The following is a 17896-nucleotide window of genomic DNA, read 5'->3' as shown; positions in this document are numbered from 1 at the left end:
AATTGGGAGGAAACAACCCTCTCAATGACTGTTGCTGGTCATTGGAAGGACTCATCCCTTTCAATGACCAGGAATGTCAGCTGGCTACACAGCACAAGCCACCATGAAAGTAGAACTTATAAACTTCTGCCTGCAAAGCACAAGCCAGCATAACATAAAAAGACCTCACTGAAATAATATTACATTATAAAAAGAATGATCAAAAGGGTCTTGGCGCGTACTGCCGCGAACTAAAGGATGTGTCCAACAGCTGTTTTGGGTTTTCAAATCTGTCATGCAAAATAGGCGGCAAGCGGGTCATTAACAGACAAGTGACAAGTCCCCATGAATGGAAACTGTCACCTATAAAGCTCATCACTCAAATACCAGGATTGGAGATTCAGAGAGATGTCCCACTAACCCCAACTGGCCACTTGCCTCTCACTTGATCCAACAAAGGACTTGAAGACTGACCAGGATAATGATCTTCCCTTGGAGGAAGAAATATTATTAAGGAAGTTAGTTCTCCTCTCCTGATTCCTTTCTTCAGCTTCATACACCCACTTGATATTCTGACAGCACTCAAATTCTCTTCCTCTTGATTCATTATCAAGCAATCAGTAGATCTTGCTCTTAGGAATTTGTTGTATTAAGCCTTCTATTTTTCCGTCCTCACATACTCTTTGAGCTAGTTTTCTCTTGGGGAGGTTATTCCATAAGTAAGTAATAGCCCCTCCCCTACACAACTTGCTCCCCCCACTTTATCTATCTCCTGGGATCACAACCACACCTGATTAGCAGGATCCAGCCACCTTTCCAAGGAATCTAAACCACCCCTGCTCTGTTGGGCTCCTCTTTTTTATTCTATTATGTCTTGTTTCTTTGAAATAAAACATTCCTACCTCTCCGGTGTGAGAATAAAGGTTGGTTAGTGGGTAGAAATGTCCCCTTTCCAAGTTTTCCATAAGATGTTTGGATATTTTTGGCACAAATTGAAGATAATGGTGTTACAAAGCCCTGATCTCTAAATCTTGCTGATAACTTGAACCTTTGTGTGCAAAATTCAAATTTACAAAGCAAAAATACGGAATTTTGGGTAACGTATCTGCCCACCGCTGGAACTCGTAAGTAGGGCAGGAGATTTTAGAGCAGCAGCTGGAATTTAAAATGGTCAAACTGATAAGCCAATCTAATTGAAAGGAAGGCCATCTCAGAAAAACCTCACAACTTACATGGGAACACTATTGTCTTGCACCCATTTTTTTCAAGTTGGTCAGAAAGTATAGGCAAGGCACAGGTAAACACCACAACAGTGAATAAGTATCCAGAAATCAAACGCGCTTGAAAGATTGACCATTAACTTACAGCAGAGTTGTGTTTGTCAAGAATAACAATTTTGTCTGGAGGGTTGTCCTCCTTAGCCCCATACAATGTTGCAGTCATCTAATTCATAGTTTCCCAGAGTGTCAAAGGAGAAAGACTCAGCTTGAGCTTCAGTTGACTTAGATTAAGCATCATGCTTCTTCTTGATAGATAGATTTGGGCACCTGGTTGAGTGATGGCCCTTCTGGCCAGAGTTCCAACAGCCTAGTTTAGGTTTGGTCTTTGCGGCGGAGGCAGTGGCATCAAAATGCTTGTTCAAGACTTGAGTTGAGACTTCATGCAACTCCAGAGCACCTATAGCATTTTTGAGAGAGAACTCAACCGGAGAGTAAACAAGATGATCCCAAATTGGTTTCCAGGAGTCATTGAGACCTCAAAGCACCAGGAAAAAACAATGATCACTTGCCTAAAAGTGACATGAAATAGTGAAAAGGCCCTTTTTTACTTTGCTATGTCACCTGCAGACAAGTGATCATTGTTTTTTCCTGGTGAAGGAGTCAATCACAGATTCTGATTGTTTGGGGTAAGCTTGACACTAATGAGGTCTGTTGCTGTGTTGCAAAACCAAGCAATCCATTTGCCAATGCAAAGACTTTGGTTGTGTCTGGCACACCAGAACAAGTCTTCAAGCATCTGTCTGCAGGCCCAGGTGTTCCTCTCATACGCTTTGCAGATGGTATCAAACAGCTTGCTGGTGGGCTTGAGATCTTTGTAGCAGTGCCAGATGGATACGTCAACCAAAAGCGTAAGCTTGATGGTAGAGCAAGCTACATCAGATAGTGTATCCCAATTAGTCCGGAATTCTTCTGGGTTGTACCCTTTCTCCGTGCAAACAATTGGGTTTGCATCAGACAGTTGTTCTTGTGGGTGAGGGACCTTCCTGTGTACAATTTCAAGCACCCACCACCTGAATAGCTAAAACATCCTTGAATCTGGATTGCCAAGCAGGGAAGTTAATGGAGTTGCCATCCAGTTGGGGATCAAAGGCAAAGGGGTTTTGAGTCAAACAATGAGGGATTTTTTACCAAGCAGGTGATGATCTCAATAGCAGAAGAATAAAAATGGAGTAAAGCTGTCTTGGACAAGGGTTTTGATCCTGAGTTGGCTTTTGTCAAGGTAGAAGAGTGGAGCTAGAGCAACAAGGGGTAAGGGGGCTTTTTTCTGATAATTTTTCATGTTTCTAGGGGAAAATTCATCCTACAGCTGTATTGCAATAGTCTTAGACAGTCCTTGGAAATTTTTTACCTAGCCTGAGAAATAAACATGTACATGGATATTTATTTATGGCACACATTGTGAGGGCTCCTGGCCTAGGAGCAACAAAGGGTAGTTACGCTACGCGTAACACGTAGATAACGGTAACGTAACAGATTTTTTGTTGTTATCTACCCGTTACGCATAACGGCGGTGCAATTACATTATTGCACCACATGAAGCCGTTTTTTTATGCTTGTTGCGTTATCCGGGCGTGCGGAGCCCCTGAGAGTGGGCAAAAATGAGGCTGAAAAAGCCTTAATTTGAATGACCCGTTATTGCGTTATCCCCCGGATAACTTAATAACTGGCCTCATTTCTGAGGCCCGTTGCGTTATGCGCCGGGCCTGAAATGAGACCATTACTAGTAAAGTAACGGGGGGCCTCAGATAACGGGGGTAGTTACGTTACCCAAATTGTGCATAATAACACAACGTAACGTAATTACCCTTTGTTCCTAGGAGCAACACTGGGTCGCTACGCGTTAGCGTAGCGGCAAAAAGCGCCCATCTATTTTGCATAGCGTTAGCGCGCTGTTAGCGCCGCTACGCTGCGCTAATTTTCAGCGGCGCTAACAGCGCGCCAATTCTTTGTTAGCGTTAGCGCGCCGCTTCAGTCGCTACGCTACGCTGCGCTGCGCTACAGCGCTTTTAGCGGAAAAAAAGCCCTTTTTCCCCGCTAAAGGCGCTGTAGCGCAGCGTAGCGCGCGCTCTTTTGCGCCCTGCATGTTTAGCGTTAGCGCAATTGCGCGCATCTGCGCTAACGCTACGCTATCAGCTAAAATAGCTGCGCACCGCGTGCGCGTAGCGTTAGCGCATATGCGTGCAATTGCGCTAACGCTACGCTAAAAAATAGCGCATTTGCGCTGCGCTACGCTACGCTAACCGCTATGGTTAGCGTAGCAACCCAGTGTTGCTAGGAGGAAGAGAATTTGGAGACAAGAACTCACAATGGTTCCTGCTAGCAACACTTACAAAGCATAAAAATTTTGTAGAAAACACACACACAATTGTGGTGTGGTGACAAGTTACCTCATCATGTGGTTCAAAGCAGTTTACAGTCAAACCTGTCTAAGGGCATACCTTTTGGGAGAAGACTTTTGGTATGACTTTAGGCAGGTTATGCCCTTAGAGATGGTTATTTTGCTGGGAAATCAAGAATCTGGGGAAGTCTTTTTCTATGCTGTTAGGCAGATTATGCTGTTAAAAGGGCATGCCCTTAGACAGGTTTGACTGTAAATACATAACTTAACACTTAAGTACATAAAACATACTTTATAATTCCATAGTATACCCCAAAAATATGGGGTTAAAGGCAACCATTCCAAATTTGACAACCCAAAAAACTGATAATGTTTGATTGAGGCATCCCAGAGGGATCTGCTACATAAAACTCTTCTCTGCAAGCTCCATAGAAATATATAGTATGTGGCTATAGGGCAAATTGTGAACAATTTATGGGGGCATAACATTTTTTGCAGGCACAGGGTAGTTGAGAAGAGGTGCGGGGCACTGTAGGTTGCCATAAATCAAAGTTTTGAAACAGATTGCTGTGCAACAAGCCAGGTATGTGTCAATAGACTTTACAACCAGTTATAGTATACCCGAGGAGCATTTGAGGTTGAATCGTCCGCTGCTGAGGTTGAAGCGTCTTCTGCATTGGTTGGACCTTTTTTACGCCTGGCACTTCCACTTCCAGGCGGCCTGCCTCTTGGTCGTTTGGATCGGATGGGGGGCGGTGCGCCAGGCTCTTTGTATGGGATGAGGGGCGGTGCTCTAACCCCAGTAATAGGATCGACCTGGTAATAATGTTGATGATGACCACATGCAGTGAGGGTCGCATCGCCCGGGACATTCCGGCCCGTCCACTTGTGGCATGCCTTACACCACAAGATCTGCTTCCGGCATTGGCGTGCGCAGGATCCTTGGGCGCCAAGGTCGAAGCCGCATGTGTCCATTTCCTCGAGCTGGTGGCCTGTCACCTTGATGTCAGCATCTCCTTTCCCACAGTGGGCGCATGTGTACTTTGCCCAGACGGTCGATGACAGGAGAAGAACCGCTAGGAAGATCCCTTGGGGCAGTGTTGCAAGTTTCATGGCGGCGGGCGTTTCACTCTTGAGGATGGACTGGCTTGGGTGCGGCTTGAACAGGCGTTGGCTGGTGTTGATCGAGGGGTGTTGAGACCTTACGATGTGTTGGTTCCGTTGTACTACCGAACGGATGTTGTCTCTCCCTTTTTCAGACGCAATAGTCCCATCGACACCAATATTCCAGAGTTGGGATCAAAAGCAAAATGGACTGGTTCATAATCATGGAAATGGCTGTACACCAGAGAAAGAAGAAAATGGTTGTTACTGAAGATGCAGGACCCAACACTCGAATAGTGGCAGGCAACATGAGATGATGGAGAATGACGAACTTGGATAACGAGGCCCGCGGACAGCGCTTGGTGGTGGTCTGACAATCAATCCAGGCGACCGTGCAATTCTTGCGTGTTCGTAAATATGTTTGCTCCTGACGTTCGGCATTAATGTGGTTTGCTTCTGACCACACAGTCTGCTCATCGGATTGCCTGCGCTTGATCCAGTTATTTATCGCCTAGTGACTGCCAACTGGGATGGAGGACGCGTACCTTAGGGGCCCCGATGTGACCTATAAGAGAGTCCCACGGGGCGCGAAGCTGGCTGAAAAACGAGGCGTGGGCGTGGCGGTCAACTGGAAATATTGGCCAGCGGAACATCGATTGCCAGCCTTCGGGTGCGCCCGGGATGACCAACTGCAACTGCCGATTCGCAGGCCCCAAGTCGCCCAACAGCCGTCTACGTTTTCAAGTACTACCGCCACACTGCAATCGGCGTTAGGAAACTCGTCAACATGCTCAGCATCCGTCCCCAAGTGCTCACTGCCTCCGCTGAGGCCCGAAACTCCAGGCCGTTACTCCCGAACTTGTACGGCGGCCGGGATTGCCCTGTCATGGCAGATGCCCACTCCGGCCCTTGTCGTTGATGTCATCAGTCTTCCCAGCTTGAGCAAATCAAAACCTCACCCTCCCGGACACGAATCCATGCAAGGGCACTTCGTCATCCATCAAACCCACCCTCAATTGTTTGGCTCCTTGTTAAGTTAGGACAAATTTCAGCGCACGCAGCGCAGCACATCCAATTGTCACTCGCATCTGAAGCAAACTGAGTTCGACCACACCCAAACCTAACCAACATCAGCAAACCTAACCAATACTTTTCCGCCGCACTCAAAAGCAAAAGTATTGCCACAACTGACTAGTCTCTTTCCTTCACGCGCATTATATCAAAACATTTGTGAAGAAGAGAGACTAGTAAGCATTCAACCCCGATCACCCAAAACAACATCAACAAAACTGACCATCCAAATTCCTCTTCTTTCCTATATTGTTTGTCCTATTCCATCACTACCACCCATCTCAGATCAAATCCTCGCCGCGCGTTGAGGGACTCCTGTCCATACAAGCGGAGGCAGTCGTGTGAGGGGATGGGTGCTGTTTAGGCTGCCCTCGTGCGGTGGTCCGTGGAGATGAGCGCGGAAAAGGATCGAGGATAGCTGGTGGTTTTGAGATGTTCGCCGGGGTTTTGGATCCTCGGCGGCGGTTGTTTTGTTTGCGGAAAAGGGAGGTGTGATCTTAAGGAAGCGGAAAGAAGGGGATCTGGAAACTCTGATGATGAATGATTGGCGAGCGGAGCTCGAATCTGAACTCTGAAGATTGATCTATAAACTCCGTGATGGACCGTATTCTGGGGATCAGAATGCTATGCCTCTCCCATCATCCAAGTTTGGCGAACTTGGACTCCGGGAGAGCCACATGTCACATAGATTTCATCACATCCTCCGCGCGCTACGCGCGCACACACACACAACAAACAAGAGAAACAGGAAAGAAAAGAAAACACAAAAAAAAGAAACAAGGAAATCAAAGTGAGATGAGACAGAAGGAGAAGAACCAGAGGAAAGAAGAAGGAAAAGAGGAAGGAAGAGGCAGAAACACTCAGGACAGAACAGACAGAACAAAACAGAAAGAAGAGAACCAGAAACAACCAGGGAATAAACCCACAGCAGGCGCTGTGTTAGGACCAAGAAAGCTGAAAAAGGCTGGGAACTGAGAAAAAGAAGAGGGGATATGGAAGGAGAGAAAAAGAAGAGGGGAAGGAGTATGGAAGAGAAGGGTAAAAGATGAGGAGAGATGGGGAGTGTAGAATTTTGAGAGTCTTGAGGATCTTGAAGGGGGGGGAATTCTTGAGTCTTGAGGAGTGAGGAGGAATTTGAGTCTTGATGGTCATCCTGCTGGCGGAGGCGGTGGAATTGCTCCTGACTATCTGGCCACAAGAGGGGCCACCACATCCACCCACCACTTGGAGTCTGTCCCCAGACTCCTTCGACGGATGCGCGGCCAAGAGAGAGAGGGAAAACCTAAAGAAAACGGAAAGAGGAGGGGTCCCCGCAGGCGGCTCACAACAGTGGCTGGAGTAGAGCTTACGACTATGACGGCAGTAGAGCCCAAGGTGCATACTAAGGAGGGGGACTTACTTTTGGTCAGTAATGCCCCCACGCGGAAAGTACCGCTTGACCTGATCCGCCGCAAACTGGCGCTTGAGCTCCGTCCCATCAAGCTTGGCAAGGAAGTAAGAGCCTCCTTGAACCTGCTGGACGATCCGGTAGGGGCCGTTCCATTTGTGAGCAAACAGCTGCCCCCACTGAACTTTGAGAGATCGATTATAAACAAGGACGAGGTCGCCCGCGGAGAGCGGAGCGCGGAATCGACTAGAATTCTTGTCCGCCCAGCAGCGGACTGATTTGCCGCGCGCTTTCATCAAGCGCTCGTACGCCACCGCCCAAGTTTCTTTGCTCCACTCCAGCTGTTTCGACCGCGCCACCAACAAACCCGCCGTGTCCCGGACCTCTTCCCAGTCAACACCCAAATAGGACTCTATGTCCAGATCAATTGGCAGCGCCGCTCGCTGGCCAAAAACAAGCTTGTACGGGGAGTATCCTGTCGTACGCTTAGTCGAGATCCGGTCGGCAAAAAGCACCAGGGGCAAAACTTTTTGGAAATTCTTGCCTGATTCTCCGGCTAGTTTCACCAACGCCGCCTTGAGTGGCGCGTGCCCACGCTCAACCATGCCCTGAACCTCCGGATAGTAAGGGGTAGATACGCGATGCTGCCCTGGCAGCGCCCGGAGCATCTCCGCAAGCGCTCCGCCGGACTCCGAGCCTCTGTCCGTTGAATAGGAGCGCGCAAGACCATATCGCATGGTCCAGTGCTCGTGCAAAAATGCGGCTACGGCCTCCGACGATAGATTGTTGAGAAATTTTGCTTCCGCCCAACCCAAGAAGTCGTCGCGCGCAACGATGAGGTTCTTGGCCCCTCCGGCTTTGATGTGGACCACGTCCATCGACACTCTTCCGAAAACCGTCTCCTCCCCAGTCGGGTACCGCGTTTCCAAAGGCCGCCAGAGGTCCCTCTTCTGGCAGGCCTCGCAGCTCTGGCACCAACGCGCGACGGCCTGCTTCAAAGAAGGCCACCAGAACCGCTCCGCAACCCGTCGGTAAGTTTCCGCAACTCCGCGGTGGCCCAAATCTTTGTGCAGCCTGCGGAGAATTGAGTCCTGTTTGTCCGGGATTGTGACTACGATGCGGGGTAGCGGAGAACCTCTCTTCAAAAGGCGTCCCGCCTGCACGAAAAACTCCGCAGCCTTCCGCCGAAGCGCGCGGAACTCCGCCAAATCCATACCGGGAGGGCAGAGCAAGGTCGTCAAATAGAGCTCCATCTGTCTCCAAAAGCCTTCTTGATACCTGTGATAGTCCGCGAGCTCCGCACCTGTATAAGAATGCAACGGCTGGACATGCGGAGCGTCCTCATCAAAGTCGGAAGGGGGAGGGTCCGACTCGTCATCCCCTCGTGGACGACGAGATAGACCGTTGGGCATCGTGAAACTTTTACCGGGGCGGTGCACCATGTCGAAGGAAAACAAATGAATGAAAGACACCCAGCGCGTCATCGGGGCGTTGGGCAGGCTTGGGGAATTAATCATTTGAACTAAGGATTGGGCATCAACAAGAAGCTGGAAGTGTTGCCCCCAAAGGATCGTCTGCAACTTCTTCAGGATCCTTGCCACTCCGCACAGCTCCAGTTTGGGCTGAGAGTAGCGCGACTCCACCTCGGAGAACAATAGTGATTCATACAAAGCGGGGCGGTCCCGCCCTGCGGAGTCCGCTTGAGTGAGAACAGCACCAACGGCGTGGAAACTAGAGTCGACTGCGAGTTTCAAAATCCCCGCTTCGGGTCCGTAGTTGATCTTCACCAAGACAATATCACTTCCGACCAAAGCCTTCAGCCTCCCAAACGCCTCCTCGCAATCGGAAGACCAAACAAAGTCCGCATCCTTGCGCATCAGACGGCGGAGCGGAAGACAGATTTGTGAGAGTGCGGGAATGAAGATGCGCACGTACACTACCACCCCTAAGAAACCCCTGACCTCCGTCGCATTCTGCGGAGTAGGCCACGAGAGAACCTTGTTCACCTTGCTTCTTGCCATCCTCCGCCCCTCCTTGCAAACGACGTGCCCCACAATCTCAAGAGCCGGAACACAAGCGGCGAGTTTTGCAGCGGAAACCGTCAGCCCCGCCTACTCAATCCTGAAAAGCACTCGCTCCAGCGTCTCAGTGTATCCCCAGATGAATCTCCGGATTCCGGAGTGCCAACTCAAAACCTCATTGTCGTAGTCAGATGCGGGACCCTTGATTCCGCCATCATCAATGAACACCCCGGCATGCTCCGGGATCTTGTCCTGCAGTACCCACATCATTTGGGCCTGATGGACGGCTACGGAGTTGGTAGCCCCCTGAGGCAAGCGAGTGAGTTGAAATCTGCCAAGCGGAGTGTCGAAAGTGGTCAGCAGACGGGAGATAGGATCCAGTGCGCGCTCATCGTAGCCGCCAAGAATATCTCCAAGGCCATAGCAAGCGCGTCCGGAGAATGATTCGACAAACTCCTCCGTGGCGGGCGGAATGCCCGCATCTTTGACGGTCACTTTGTTCAGCTGCTGGAGATCGTGGACAACGCGGAGCTTCCCGTTGCTCTTAAGGACGCAAAAGACCGGACTAGTGTACAAAGAGGTTGACTGCTCGTAGAGCCCGTTGCGGACCCGCTCTCTCAAAATCTGAGTGTACTCGTCCATCTTTGCCGCCGGAATGGGGATCTTCTTCTGCTGCCAAGGTGAGTGTTCGACGACGGGGATGATGTATGGGAGACCGTATGAATCTTTTAACAAACCCCACTCCGATTCATTGAAGGCGATGGCCGCATTCCGCTCCGCTAAGACATTCTTGATGAGATTGAGCTTGTCTGGGTATAGCCACCCTTTGGGCCCGAAATTCACTACAGAAAGACGGTCCGCAGTCACCCTTCCCTTGGGGACAAACGGGCCCGCCAGTGTTGTGGGAAGCCCTTGATATGGATCCCGCGAAAGCGGAGGGCGCTGGAGCGGCGGATTAAGTCCCTGAGGCATCGGAACATTGACTGGTTTGATCTTGCGTGCGACTGGCTTGTACTTGGATGCAAAAGCCAAGTACTCTCCGCTCCGCCATGCGCTAAGGAGCTCCGCCTGGGATCAAGGACTGAGACCCCGCTGAAGAAGACTCCACGTCCGGAGTTCCGCCAAATCGTTGAAAGGGGCTTTGTCTGCATACGAAAAACCAGAGGGTAGGGGATGGCTCACAACTGTGGCGAATCGTAGGCTTTCCACGTCTTTGGTGGCATCCAGCCCCGGAGGTGCACATTGGGAGGAACTTACTTTCAGTCTCCCAATCCTCCGCAGAATCCCGAAATCCACCCAACCTCCCTCCGCTGGAACCCAGTTGTGAGCTGGTTGAGATGCTAGTTTATCCTCATTGCGGAGGGTCACGGAGGACGAAACTAGATTACCCTCATTGCGGAGGCCGTCAACAGACGTAAATAGTTTAGCCTATTTGCAGAGGGGGAGTAGTTTATTCTCTTCGCGGAGAATGAAGCCATTATCTTGAGATGAAACATCTTGAAGGGAAGTCGATGAGGGATGAAGGTCCTCTGCGGAGCTTCCACGGTAGGATGAAGGTCTACCTGAAAGCGGAGAAGAAGGCGGAACCAAGGGAACGCTCACAAGTGTGGCACGCGGTAATTTTTTTGATGAAGCGGTAGAATCTACCCGGAGATGCATACTATGGAGGGGACTTACTTTTGCACTTGGTGCCCCCGCTGAACACCCATGTTTCAATTTTTCCGCCTCGCAAGCCCCTCCGCAGGCCCGGCGGGTCCGCTTTGCGGAGTCAAGAGAAAAGGTTTTGGAAAGAAGCGGAAACGGAGAATGGAAAACGGCTGAGACTGCATTTTTTGAAGATTTTTGATTTTGCTGATGTTTTTGGATTTCGAATTTTTTGTGAGTCGGAATGAGAGATGAAAGCGGAGAAAGAGCTGAATGGAAACCGCAACTGTGGGTCTCTGAGAGTTGAGTTGAATCCGCCGGTAGAGTTCGAGACCCTACATTAAAACTACCAGCAAATGGACCAACTCCTCTCATAAAAAAGGCGGTTCCTCCACTCCCTCGGCCAACTCCAAGATGCGCCCGCAGTGAGTCAGGACCGCTTTCCGTCCATGTGCCGGGAACTCCCTTTCCCATCGTCCCTTCTCGACGGGACAGAGTGACACTTCAATGTTCCGCCCCTCAGAATCGGGAAGAATAATCCGCTCCCCGGCCGTTGTAAGACTCAAAAGTGTTCCTGAGAGCCTTTTGCTGAATGGAGAAGGGGATGATGGAGGTGCAAACTCTGCCCTTCTATACTATCAGATAACAAGACCCACCAAGGTAAGCTTGGCAAGTTTTAATGAAGTGATAGGGTTGGTTGGTTCAAGATGAGCTTGTTGATGACACTGAATAATTTTTTGTTATTGTTAATGTAAGGGTTGTTATGTATATGTAAGACTGTAAATGTAAATGTTGGGGTGACTGTAATTGGTGAGTAATGAACTGAGGAAAAGACCACTGAGGGGGGGGAAGAGAGCTCCTTATATAGACAAATGTGAGGGAATTTAGCTACAAGGAGGCCCTGTATGAGGGATTTTAGCTGCAGGGAAACTGAATGAGTGACTATGATTGGTCAGAACATGAGGGATTTAATGTGGTACTTCTATGATGTCACCTGCAGCTGTCAGTTGTGAAAATCCACTAATTTAGAATGTATGTACATACTATGCAGTGTAGATGAGTATGTGTAGCTGTCCAGCAGCTAGGTTGTGTATGTAAACGCGAGGTTGTAATAGGAGGTGAGATGTATATGTAGCTTGGAATGTAACTTCTAGTCCTGTCAAGTCCCGTCCTTGCGCCATAGTCCATGATTCCTGATGAATACTATGTAAAGAAAAGAAAACAGAGAATTTTTTTAGTTTAGGATGTAGTGGAACCTTTCCGTCTACCACATCCTCCCCCAACTTATTGTCTGTCCCCAGACAATTTTGCTGTGAAAAGTGTGGTAACTTGCAAATTGAGAGGTTTGAAACTTGAAGAGTTGTCCTTGAGTCTCTGCGGCGCGTGTCCTGAGAGGCTGAGTGAGGGGTAAATTGAACTCAAACCAGTGGGTTTTGTTATTTTTGGTTTTATTGGAGGGGTTAAATTTATTTGATGTCTGGGAGTCGAGGTGCTGCGCGCAGTCCGCAGTTGCGCAGCAGTCGACGTCGTGTGTCCATGGCGTCCGCAGTGGTTGTGCTAGTATTCTAGAGCGCGCTGGTCCTGCGCTGCGATTTGCGCAGCTCTCTGCTTCCTAGTCGCGCGCGCTGATCCAAACCGGACTCAACTCGATTGTTTCCCCGACCGGCCCCACTCCTACCATATACATATGCCGGCAACACTACATCTCTTTCGCCGCCTAGGTCTCAGTCTTCCGAGTTCTTTGATTGGATTTGCAGATTGGTCGCCATCGCACGTAAGTTCCTTCTTTCTTCTTTTTCTTTTTTTTTATGTTTGACAGCTGACTCTCCATTTCTCTTCTCTTTCTAGTGTGATGACGAAATGGGGGAGCCAACAATCGTTCCTCGTACGATTCTCGAGCCACCGTGGTCCACCACTTGCATGTAAACCTGGATCCTGCCGCCGCATTGGTCAGGATCCTGGAGCTGATGAGTTAGCCTTGTTTGGTGTTCCGAAGATCGGTGAGTCAAGTCTTCTGGTTGGTCAGAACCGGACGCGACCTCTTTTCCTCAAGAATTCACGTCCTGACTCTTGTGCCGAAGTTACGAGCCCTTTTTATTCTCGTGTAGCTGCTTCCTTTACTTTAAAAGGTGGACCAATCGCCGCCTGTTTTCTCCTCATTCATCGTAGTCCCAAGTTTTATCCTACTCATAGCTTCATCATGACCCGTCGTATCCATCGAAATCGCCCAACCAATCGTCCCTACGTCCGCTACGCTTTGCGTTCGCGCCCTTCCAACGTTGCTTCCCCGTTTTTAGTGCGCCTTCCTAGTTATGTTATATATATGTACTTAGATTCGATACTTATTCTTTTTTTTTTTTTCCTTCTCTAGACGACCAGCCCAAATGGAGGAGCCTCTCGAGAGAGCTCCTTTACCCCGGTCCTGAATGCTTCGCCAGCCGTCCCATCTGAGGTTTCCGGGTTTAATTCCCTGACAACCCCGCTTTGTCCCCGTACTCCTCCCGGTTTAGGAGGCCCGCATCTTCAATCCCCAATGTATCAGGCTTACCCTGAGTCTGAACTCGATCGATCCCCGGCCTATCAAACTCAGCATTCCTCTCCTGTCCGCCCTCAGTTATCGCCTGGGTCCAGGCCCTTTGTGGTCAGTAGTCCTGCACTGAACCGTTTGAATGAGGTATGTTTTCCTCGTTGATCGTTCTCTTGTATGCTGCCACTGATGAAACCTTTGATGTTGCTTATTCCACAGATGCTCCAGTCCAACCGAGCTATCATCCCGGGATTCTGGTCGCCTCCGGCTGCTCCTCGGCCTTGTGACCTGGACACTCCAAGTACCGCAGCTAGTCTCCTTTCCATATCCAGCCCGGCTGCTCCAGCTTCCTCGCCTGTTACCAAGTCTTCAGCTTCCAACGCCACCAGTGTTGATGAGTCCCGATCTCGTCGATCTTCTATCAGTGCACCTTTCTCGGCTAGCGGTCGAGCTCATATCTACCCAAACGCGAATCTTGAGCGTGTTGCTTCACCCAATCCACCCGGCCTTTATGACCCAGATGAATACCACCGTCTTGACGACCGTCAAATTGGAAATCTTCTTTCTGCCAATATCGACCCTCGCCGATTTGATGTCTACGCCACCGGCCCTGCTGAACTCGACCAGATGTACCAGTGCTTCATGAACGCCTTTGTTCATTACTGCAACCTTTGCCCGGCTTCCAATCCGTTCCAACACATGGAACGCGTCCGCCTCTTCAAGTTTGTCACCCGTCAATACCTGCAACTCAACCACCGCCTTCGAGTCCGAACCCATCCTACTGATCGCTCCTCCTGGTAAGTGTTTCGTTCCTACTTCTTCTTTTTTTCATTATTACTGATTGCCTTTCTTTCCTGTTCTTTGATGTTGTTTCAGAATCCAACCAAGTCTTTCTTTGCTTCTGTGAGCTCAATTTTTCTTCTTCATTTTCCTCTTTTACTGTTTGCTGATATATTTTCCTTAGTTTTTGTTTTCTTGTTTGTTCCCTCGGCTGTGCTGATGGTGTGATGGACTTGGCTGTCCTTGAGCGACGCCTATTCGGGGGTTTGAAATCACAAAACCACAAAAAAATCGCTAGATAACTTCTAAATCCGAAAAAAAATCGAAAAAACCGCCTAAATCTAAAAAAAACTGATTTTTTTTTTGTTCTTTTATCTTGTTATACTTATGTTTTAGTTTGTTTTATTTATCTTTTTAGTCTTGATGCCAATCTATCCTCCTCCCCTCCCCCAACTCCGGTTGTCCTCAGCCGTCGCGAACTTGTGAGAAAAACCCGTCCATCGTGATGAGCGGTCTTGAAGAAAAAATGTGACGTTCCCAGACTGAATGTTTTAAGTGAGTGTACCCTCCTGGGGTTTATAAAAAATATGCATATCCCAAAATTAAGAATGGGGAAGGCAAGTAGTAGAGGAAAAAGAAGTGACTAATAAAGAATGAATGCAAGTCTTCCTCCCCCAACTTAAAAAATTTTGCTGGTTAATCTGAATTAGAAGAGTGACCACTGGAGAACTCTTCTCCTTCCTCATCCTCTGACTCCTGTTCTTCTGATGAACCTGATTGATTGGGATCCTCGTTGATTTTGATTTCAGAAAGCTCCCTTCCCCTAGGATAAAACCGTTTGATATGGGAAGCTGCATAGGCCCTCTTGAGTTCCGTCCCGTCTAGTTCTTCCAATATGTAAGCTCCTTTTGGTAGTTGTTTCTTGATCCTAAAAGGTCCATTCCAGCGGTGCGCAAAAAGTTTCCCCCACTGGTCCTCCAGGCTTTTGTTGTAAACCAAAACCATTTCACCAGGATCCAAGGATCTTCTAAGCCTAGCCGCCATCCGCCGATCCCAATATCTGACTGATGATTCCCTCGCTCTTAGCAATTTTTCATAAGCTATTCCCAGAGTCTCTTCCCGTTGCTCCAGTTGCTTGGTCCGGGCTTCCAGGAGTTCCTCCGTCGTATGAATTTCGGTCCAATCGATCCCAAGAAAAGTGTCCATCTCAATATCCACGGGTAGCACTGCTTTTTGGCCAAATACTAGCTCATATGGTGAGTATCCAGTTGTTCGCTTGGTGGAGATTCTGTCTGCAAAAAGAACTAATGGTAGATATTCTCGCCATTTACCACCCGATTCTCCGCACATCTTGATCAGGGTGTCCTTAATGGGTCAATGGCCTCTTTCAATCATGCCGTTAGCCTCAGGGTAGTAGGGTGTAGGTGGTTTGAAAGTAGCTCCAATCTTTTCTACTGCCTTTATAAACTCGTTCTTGAATTCTGGTCCATTGTCTGCCGTGACCGTCTTGATTACGCCGTACCAATAGACCCATTCTTCAAGGAGAAATTTTCCAATGGTTGCGGCTGTCAGTTTCACCAGAGGAGCCGCTTCGACCCATCCGGATAAATCATCCCGCACCACTAGTAAGTACTTATATCGTCCAGCCTTGATATGACAGACATCCAAAGCTACGCGCCCAAATAAGCTGCTCTCTCCTGTCGGGTGCCGTATTTCCCGTGGAACTAGTGGGTCCCTCTTTTGACAAGGTTTGCAGCTCTGTACCCATAACTTGACTTTTTTCTTCAAACTAGGCCACCAGAATCTACACACTAATCGCTGATATGTCTCTTCAAGACCACGATGCCCAAGGTCTTCATGTACCATTCGTAAATTTTGCATTGGTAGGATGTCTTGGAGATGACTAGTTGTGACATTGGTGAGTGCCTGCGCATGAGTCGTCCTTCTTGGATAAAATAGTTTGCTGATTTTCGCTTGAGTTTCTGGAATTCGTCTGAGTCCATAGAGTGAGGTTTACGAAGCGTCCTGAGATATTCCTTCAAGTCTGTCCAGAATCCTGGGGCCTCCCATTCAAAGACTTCTGTGGTGGTGGATGTCTCATTAAATTGTGAGCAGACTTTGATTACAGGTTCATCTTCATCAAAGTCCTCTGTGTCGTTATAGAATTCTTCTTCTTTGTCACTTATCGGTCGTCTAGAAAGTGCATCCGGCATTGTGAAAGTTTTTCCTGGCTTGTGGACCATCTCAAACGAAAAGAGTTGGATGAATGCTACCCATCGCGTCATGGGTGCATTTGGGAGCAAAGGTGAGTTGATCATCTGAATTAGGGACTGTGCGTCTACCTGAAGTTCAAAGTGTTGGCCCCATAGAAGTGTCTGTAATTTCTTCAAAATTCGCGCCACACCGCAGAGTTCCAATTTTGCCTGCGAATATCTCGACTCAACCGGCGAAAACACTATTGATTTGTATAATACTGGTTGGTTTAGTCCTGTTTCAAGCTCCTGTTGTGAAAGTACTGCTCCAGCCGCAATGAAACTGGAATCTACAGCCAGTACGATCAGCCCTGCGTCCGGAGAGTAGTCGAGATTCTTGAGGGTGATGTCTTCTCCAATTATCTTTTTCAACTGGTTGAAGGAATTGTCGTAGCTTTTGTCCCAGAGCCATTCTATGTCTTTTCGAGTTAACTTTCAAAGGGGAGCCGCAATTTCAGACAAATTTTTTACAAAAATCCTGACGTAAGTTACTATCCCCATGAAGCCTCGGAGTTCCGTAATGTTGTTGGGAGTTGGCCATGTTGTTATTTTATTCTTTTTCTGATCCGATACCCTCCAACCTTCTTTACAGACCACGTGACCCACAATATCCAAAGCAGGTACACAGCATGCAAACTTCTTTCCTGAAATAGTGAGTCCTGCTTCTTCTATTCGAAATAATATTTGCTCCAGTGTTTGAGCGTATTCCCAGATAAAACGGCGTATTCCTGAATTTTCTTCCAGAACTTCGTTATTGTATGTGGTGCCTGGTCCTTTAATACCTCCATCGTCGATAAACACTCCTGCGTGTTTTGGTATTTCGTCCTGAAGGATCCACATCATTTGTGCTTGATATACTGCTACCGAGTTGGTGGCGCCTTGTGGAAGTCTTGTGAGTTGAAATCTGCCCAAAGGAGTATCAAAGGTGGTAAGGGGTCTAGATTCTGGAGCTAATTCTCTTTCGTCGTAACCGCCCATAATATCCCCCAATCCATAACAGGCACGACCGGCGAACGATTCGACAAATTCTTCGGTTGCGGGTGGTAGCCCTGCATCTTTAATGGTAACCTTATTCATTTCTTGCAGGTCGTGAACTATCCTTAACTTTCCGTCATGCTTGAGTACACAAAACACCGGACTGGAATAACTTGATGTCGATTGTTCATAGAGTTTATTCCGTACCCGTTCGCGTACTTGCTCCACATATTCGTCTTTAATGGCGGCTGGGATTGGAATGGGTTTCTTCTGCCACAGCACGTGGTCGATTACTGGTATGACATAAGGTAAACCATACAAGTGCTTCAAGAGTCCTCTTTCTTCTGGCGTGAAGGCAACCACTTTTTCCCGGATCACAATCAGGTGCTTAAAAAGTTTCAACTCTTCTTCCCAAAGCCACCCTTCTGGCCCAAAGTTAACTACCTTTAATCGTTCCTCAGTGATCCTGGAGGTAGGGGTGAAGTCTGGAGGGTTTGGTGTGAGTGGCGTTTTATATGGGTCCCGTGAAAATGGAGGT

At 48.5% G+C, this 17896-nt stretch overlaps 2 protein-coding genes across 2 annotated transcripts; one reads left to right on the top strand and one right to left on the bottom strand.

Moving 5' to 3' along the window:
• Positions 1-4197: 4197 nt before the first annotated feature.
• On the bottom strand, positions 4198-4710 carry PtA15_12A175 (uncharacterized protein; the record flags this gene model as incomplete). The annotated part of the gene is made up of 1 exon (XM_053161758.1): positions 4198-4710. One exon carries the CDS (start codon positions 4708-4710, stop codon positions 4198-4200), a length of 513 nt encoding a protein of 170 aa, XP_053025744.1.
• Positions 4711-5231: 521 nt separating this feature from the next.
• Positions 5232-5741, top strand: PtA15_12A174 (uncharacterized protein; the record flags this gene model as incomplete). Its single annotated transcript, XM_053161757.1, has 1 exon — positions 5232-5741. The coding sequence occupies one exon, from the start codon at positions 5232-5234 to the stop codon at positions 5739-5741; it is 510 nt and encodes a 169-aa protein (XP_053025743.1).
• Between the last annotated feature and the right edge of the window lie 12155 nt (positions 5742-17896).

The sequence above is a fragment of the Puccinia triticina genome, chromosome 12A, assembly GCF_026914185.1.
Source record: "Puccinia triticina chromosome 12A, complete sequence".
NCBI classification, from domain to species: Eukaryota; Fungi; Basidiomycota; class Pucciniomycetes; order Pucciniales; family Pucciniaceae; genus Puccinia; species Puccinia triticina.
Note: the sequence above shows the minus strand (reverse complement) of the source record. Positions and strands in the feature narration are given on the sequence as shown.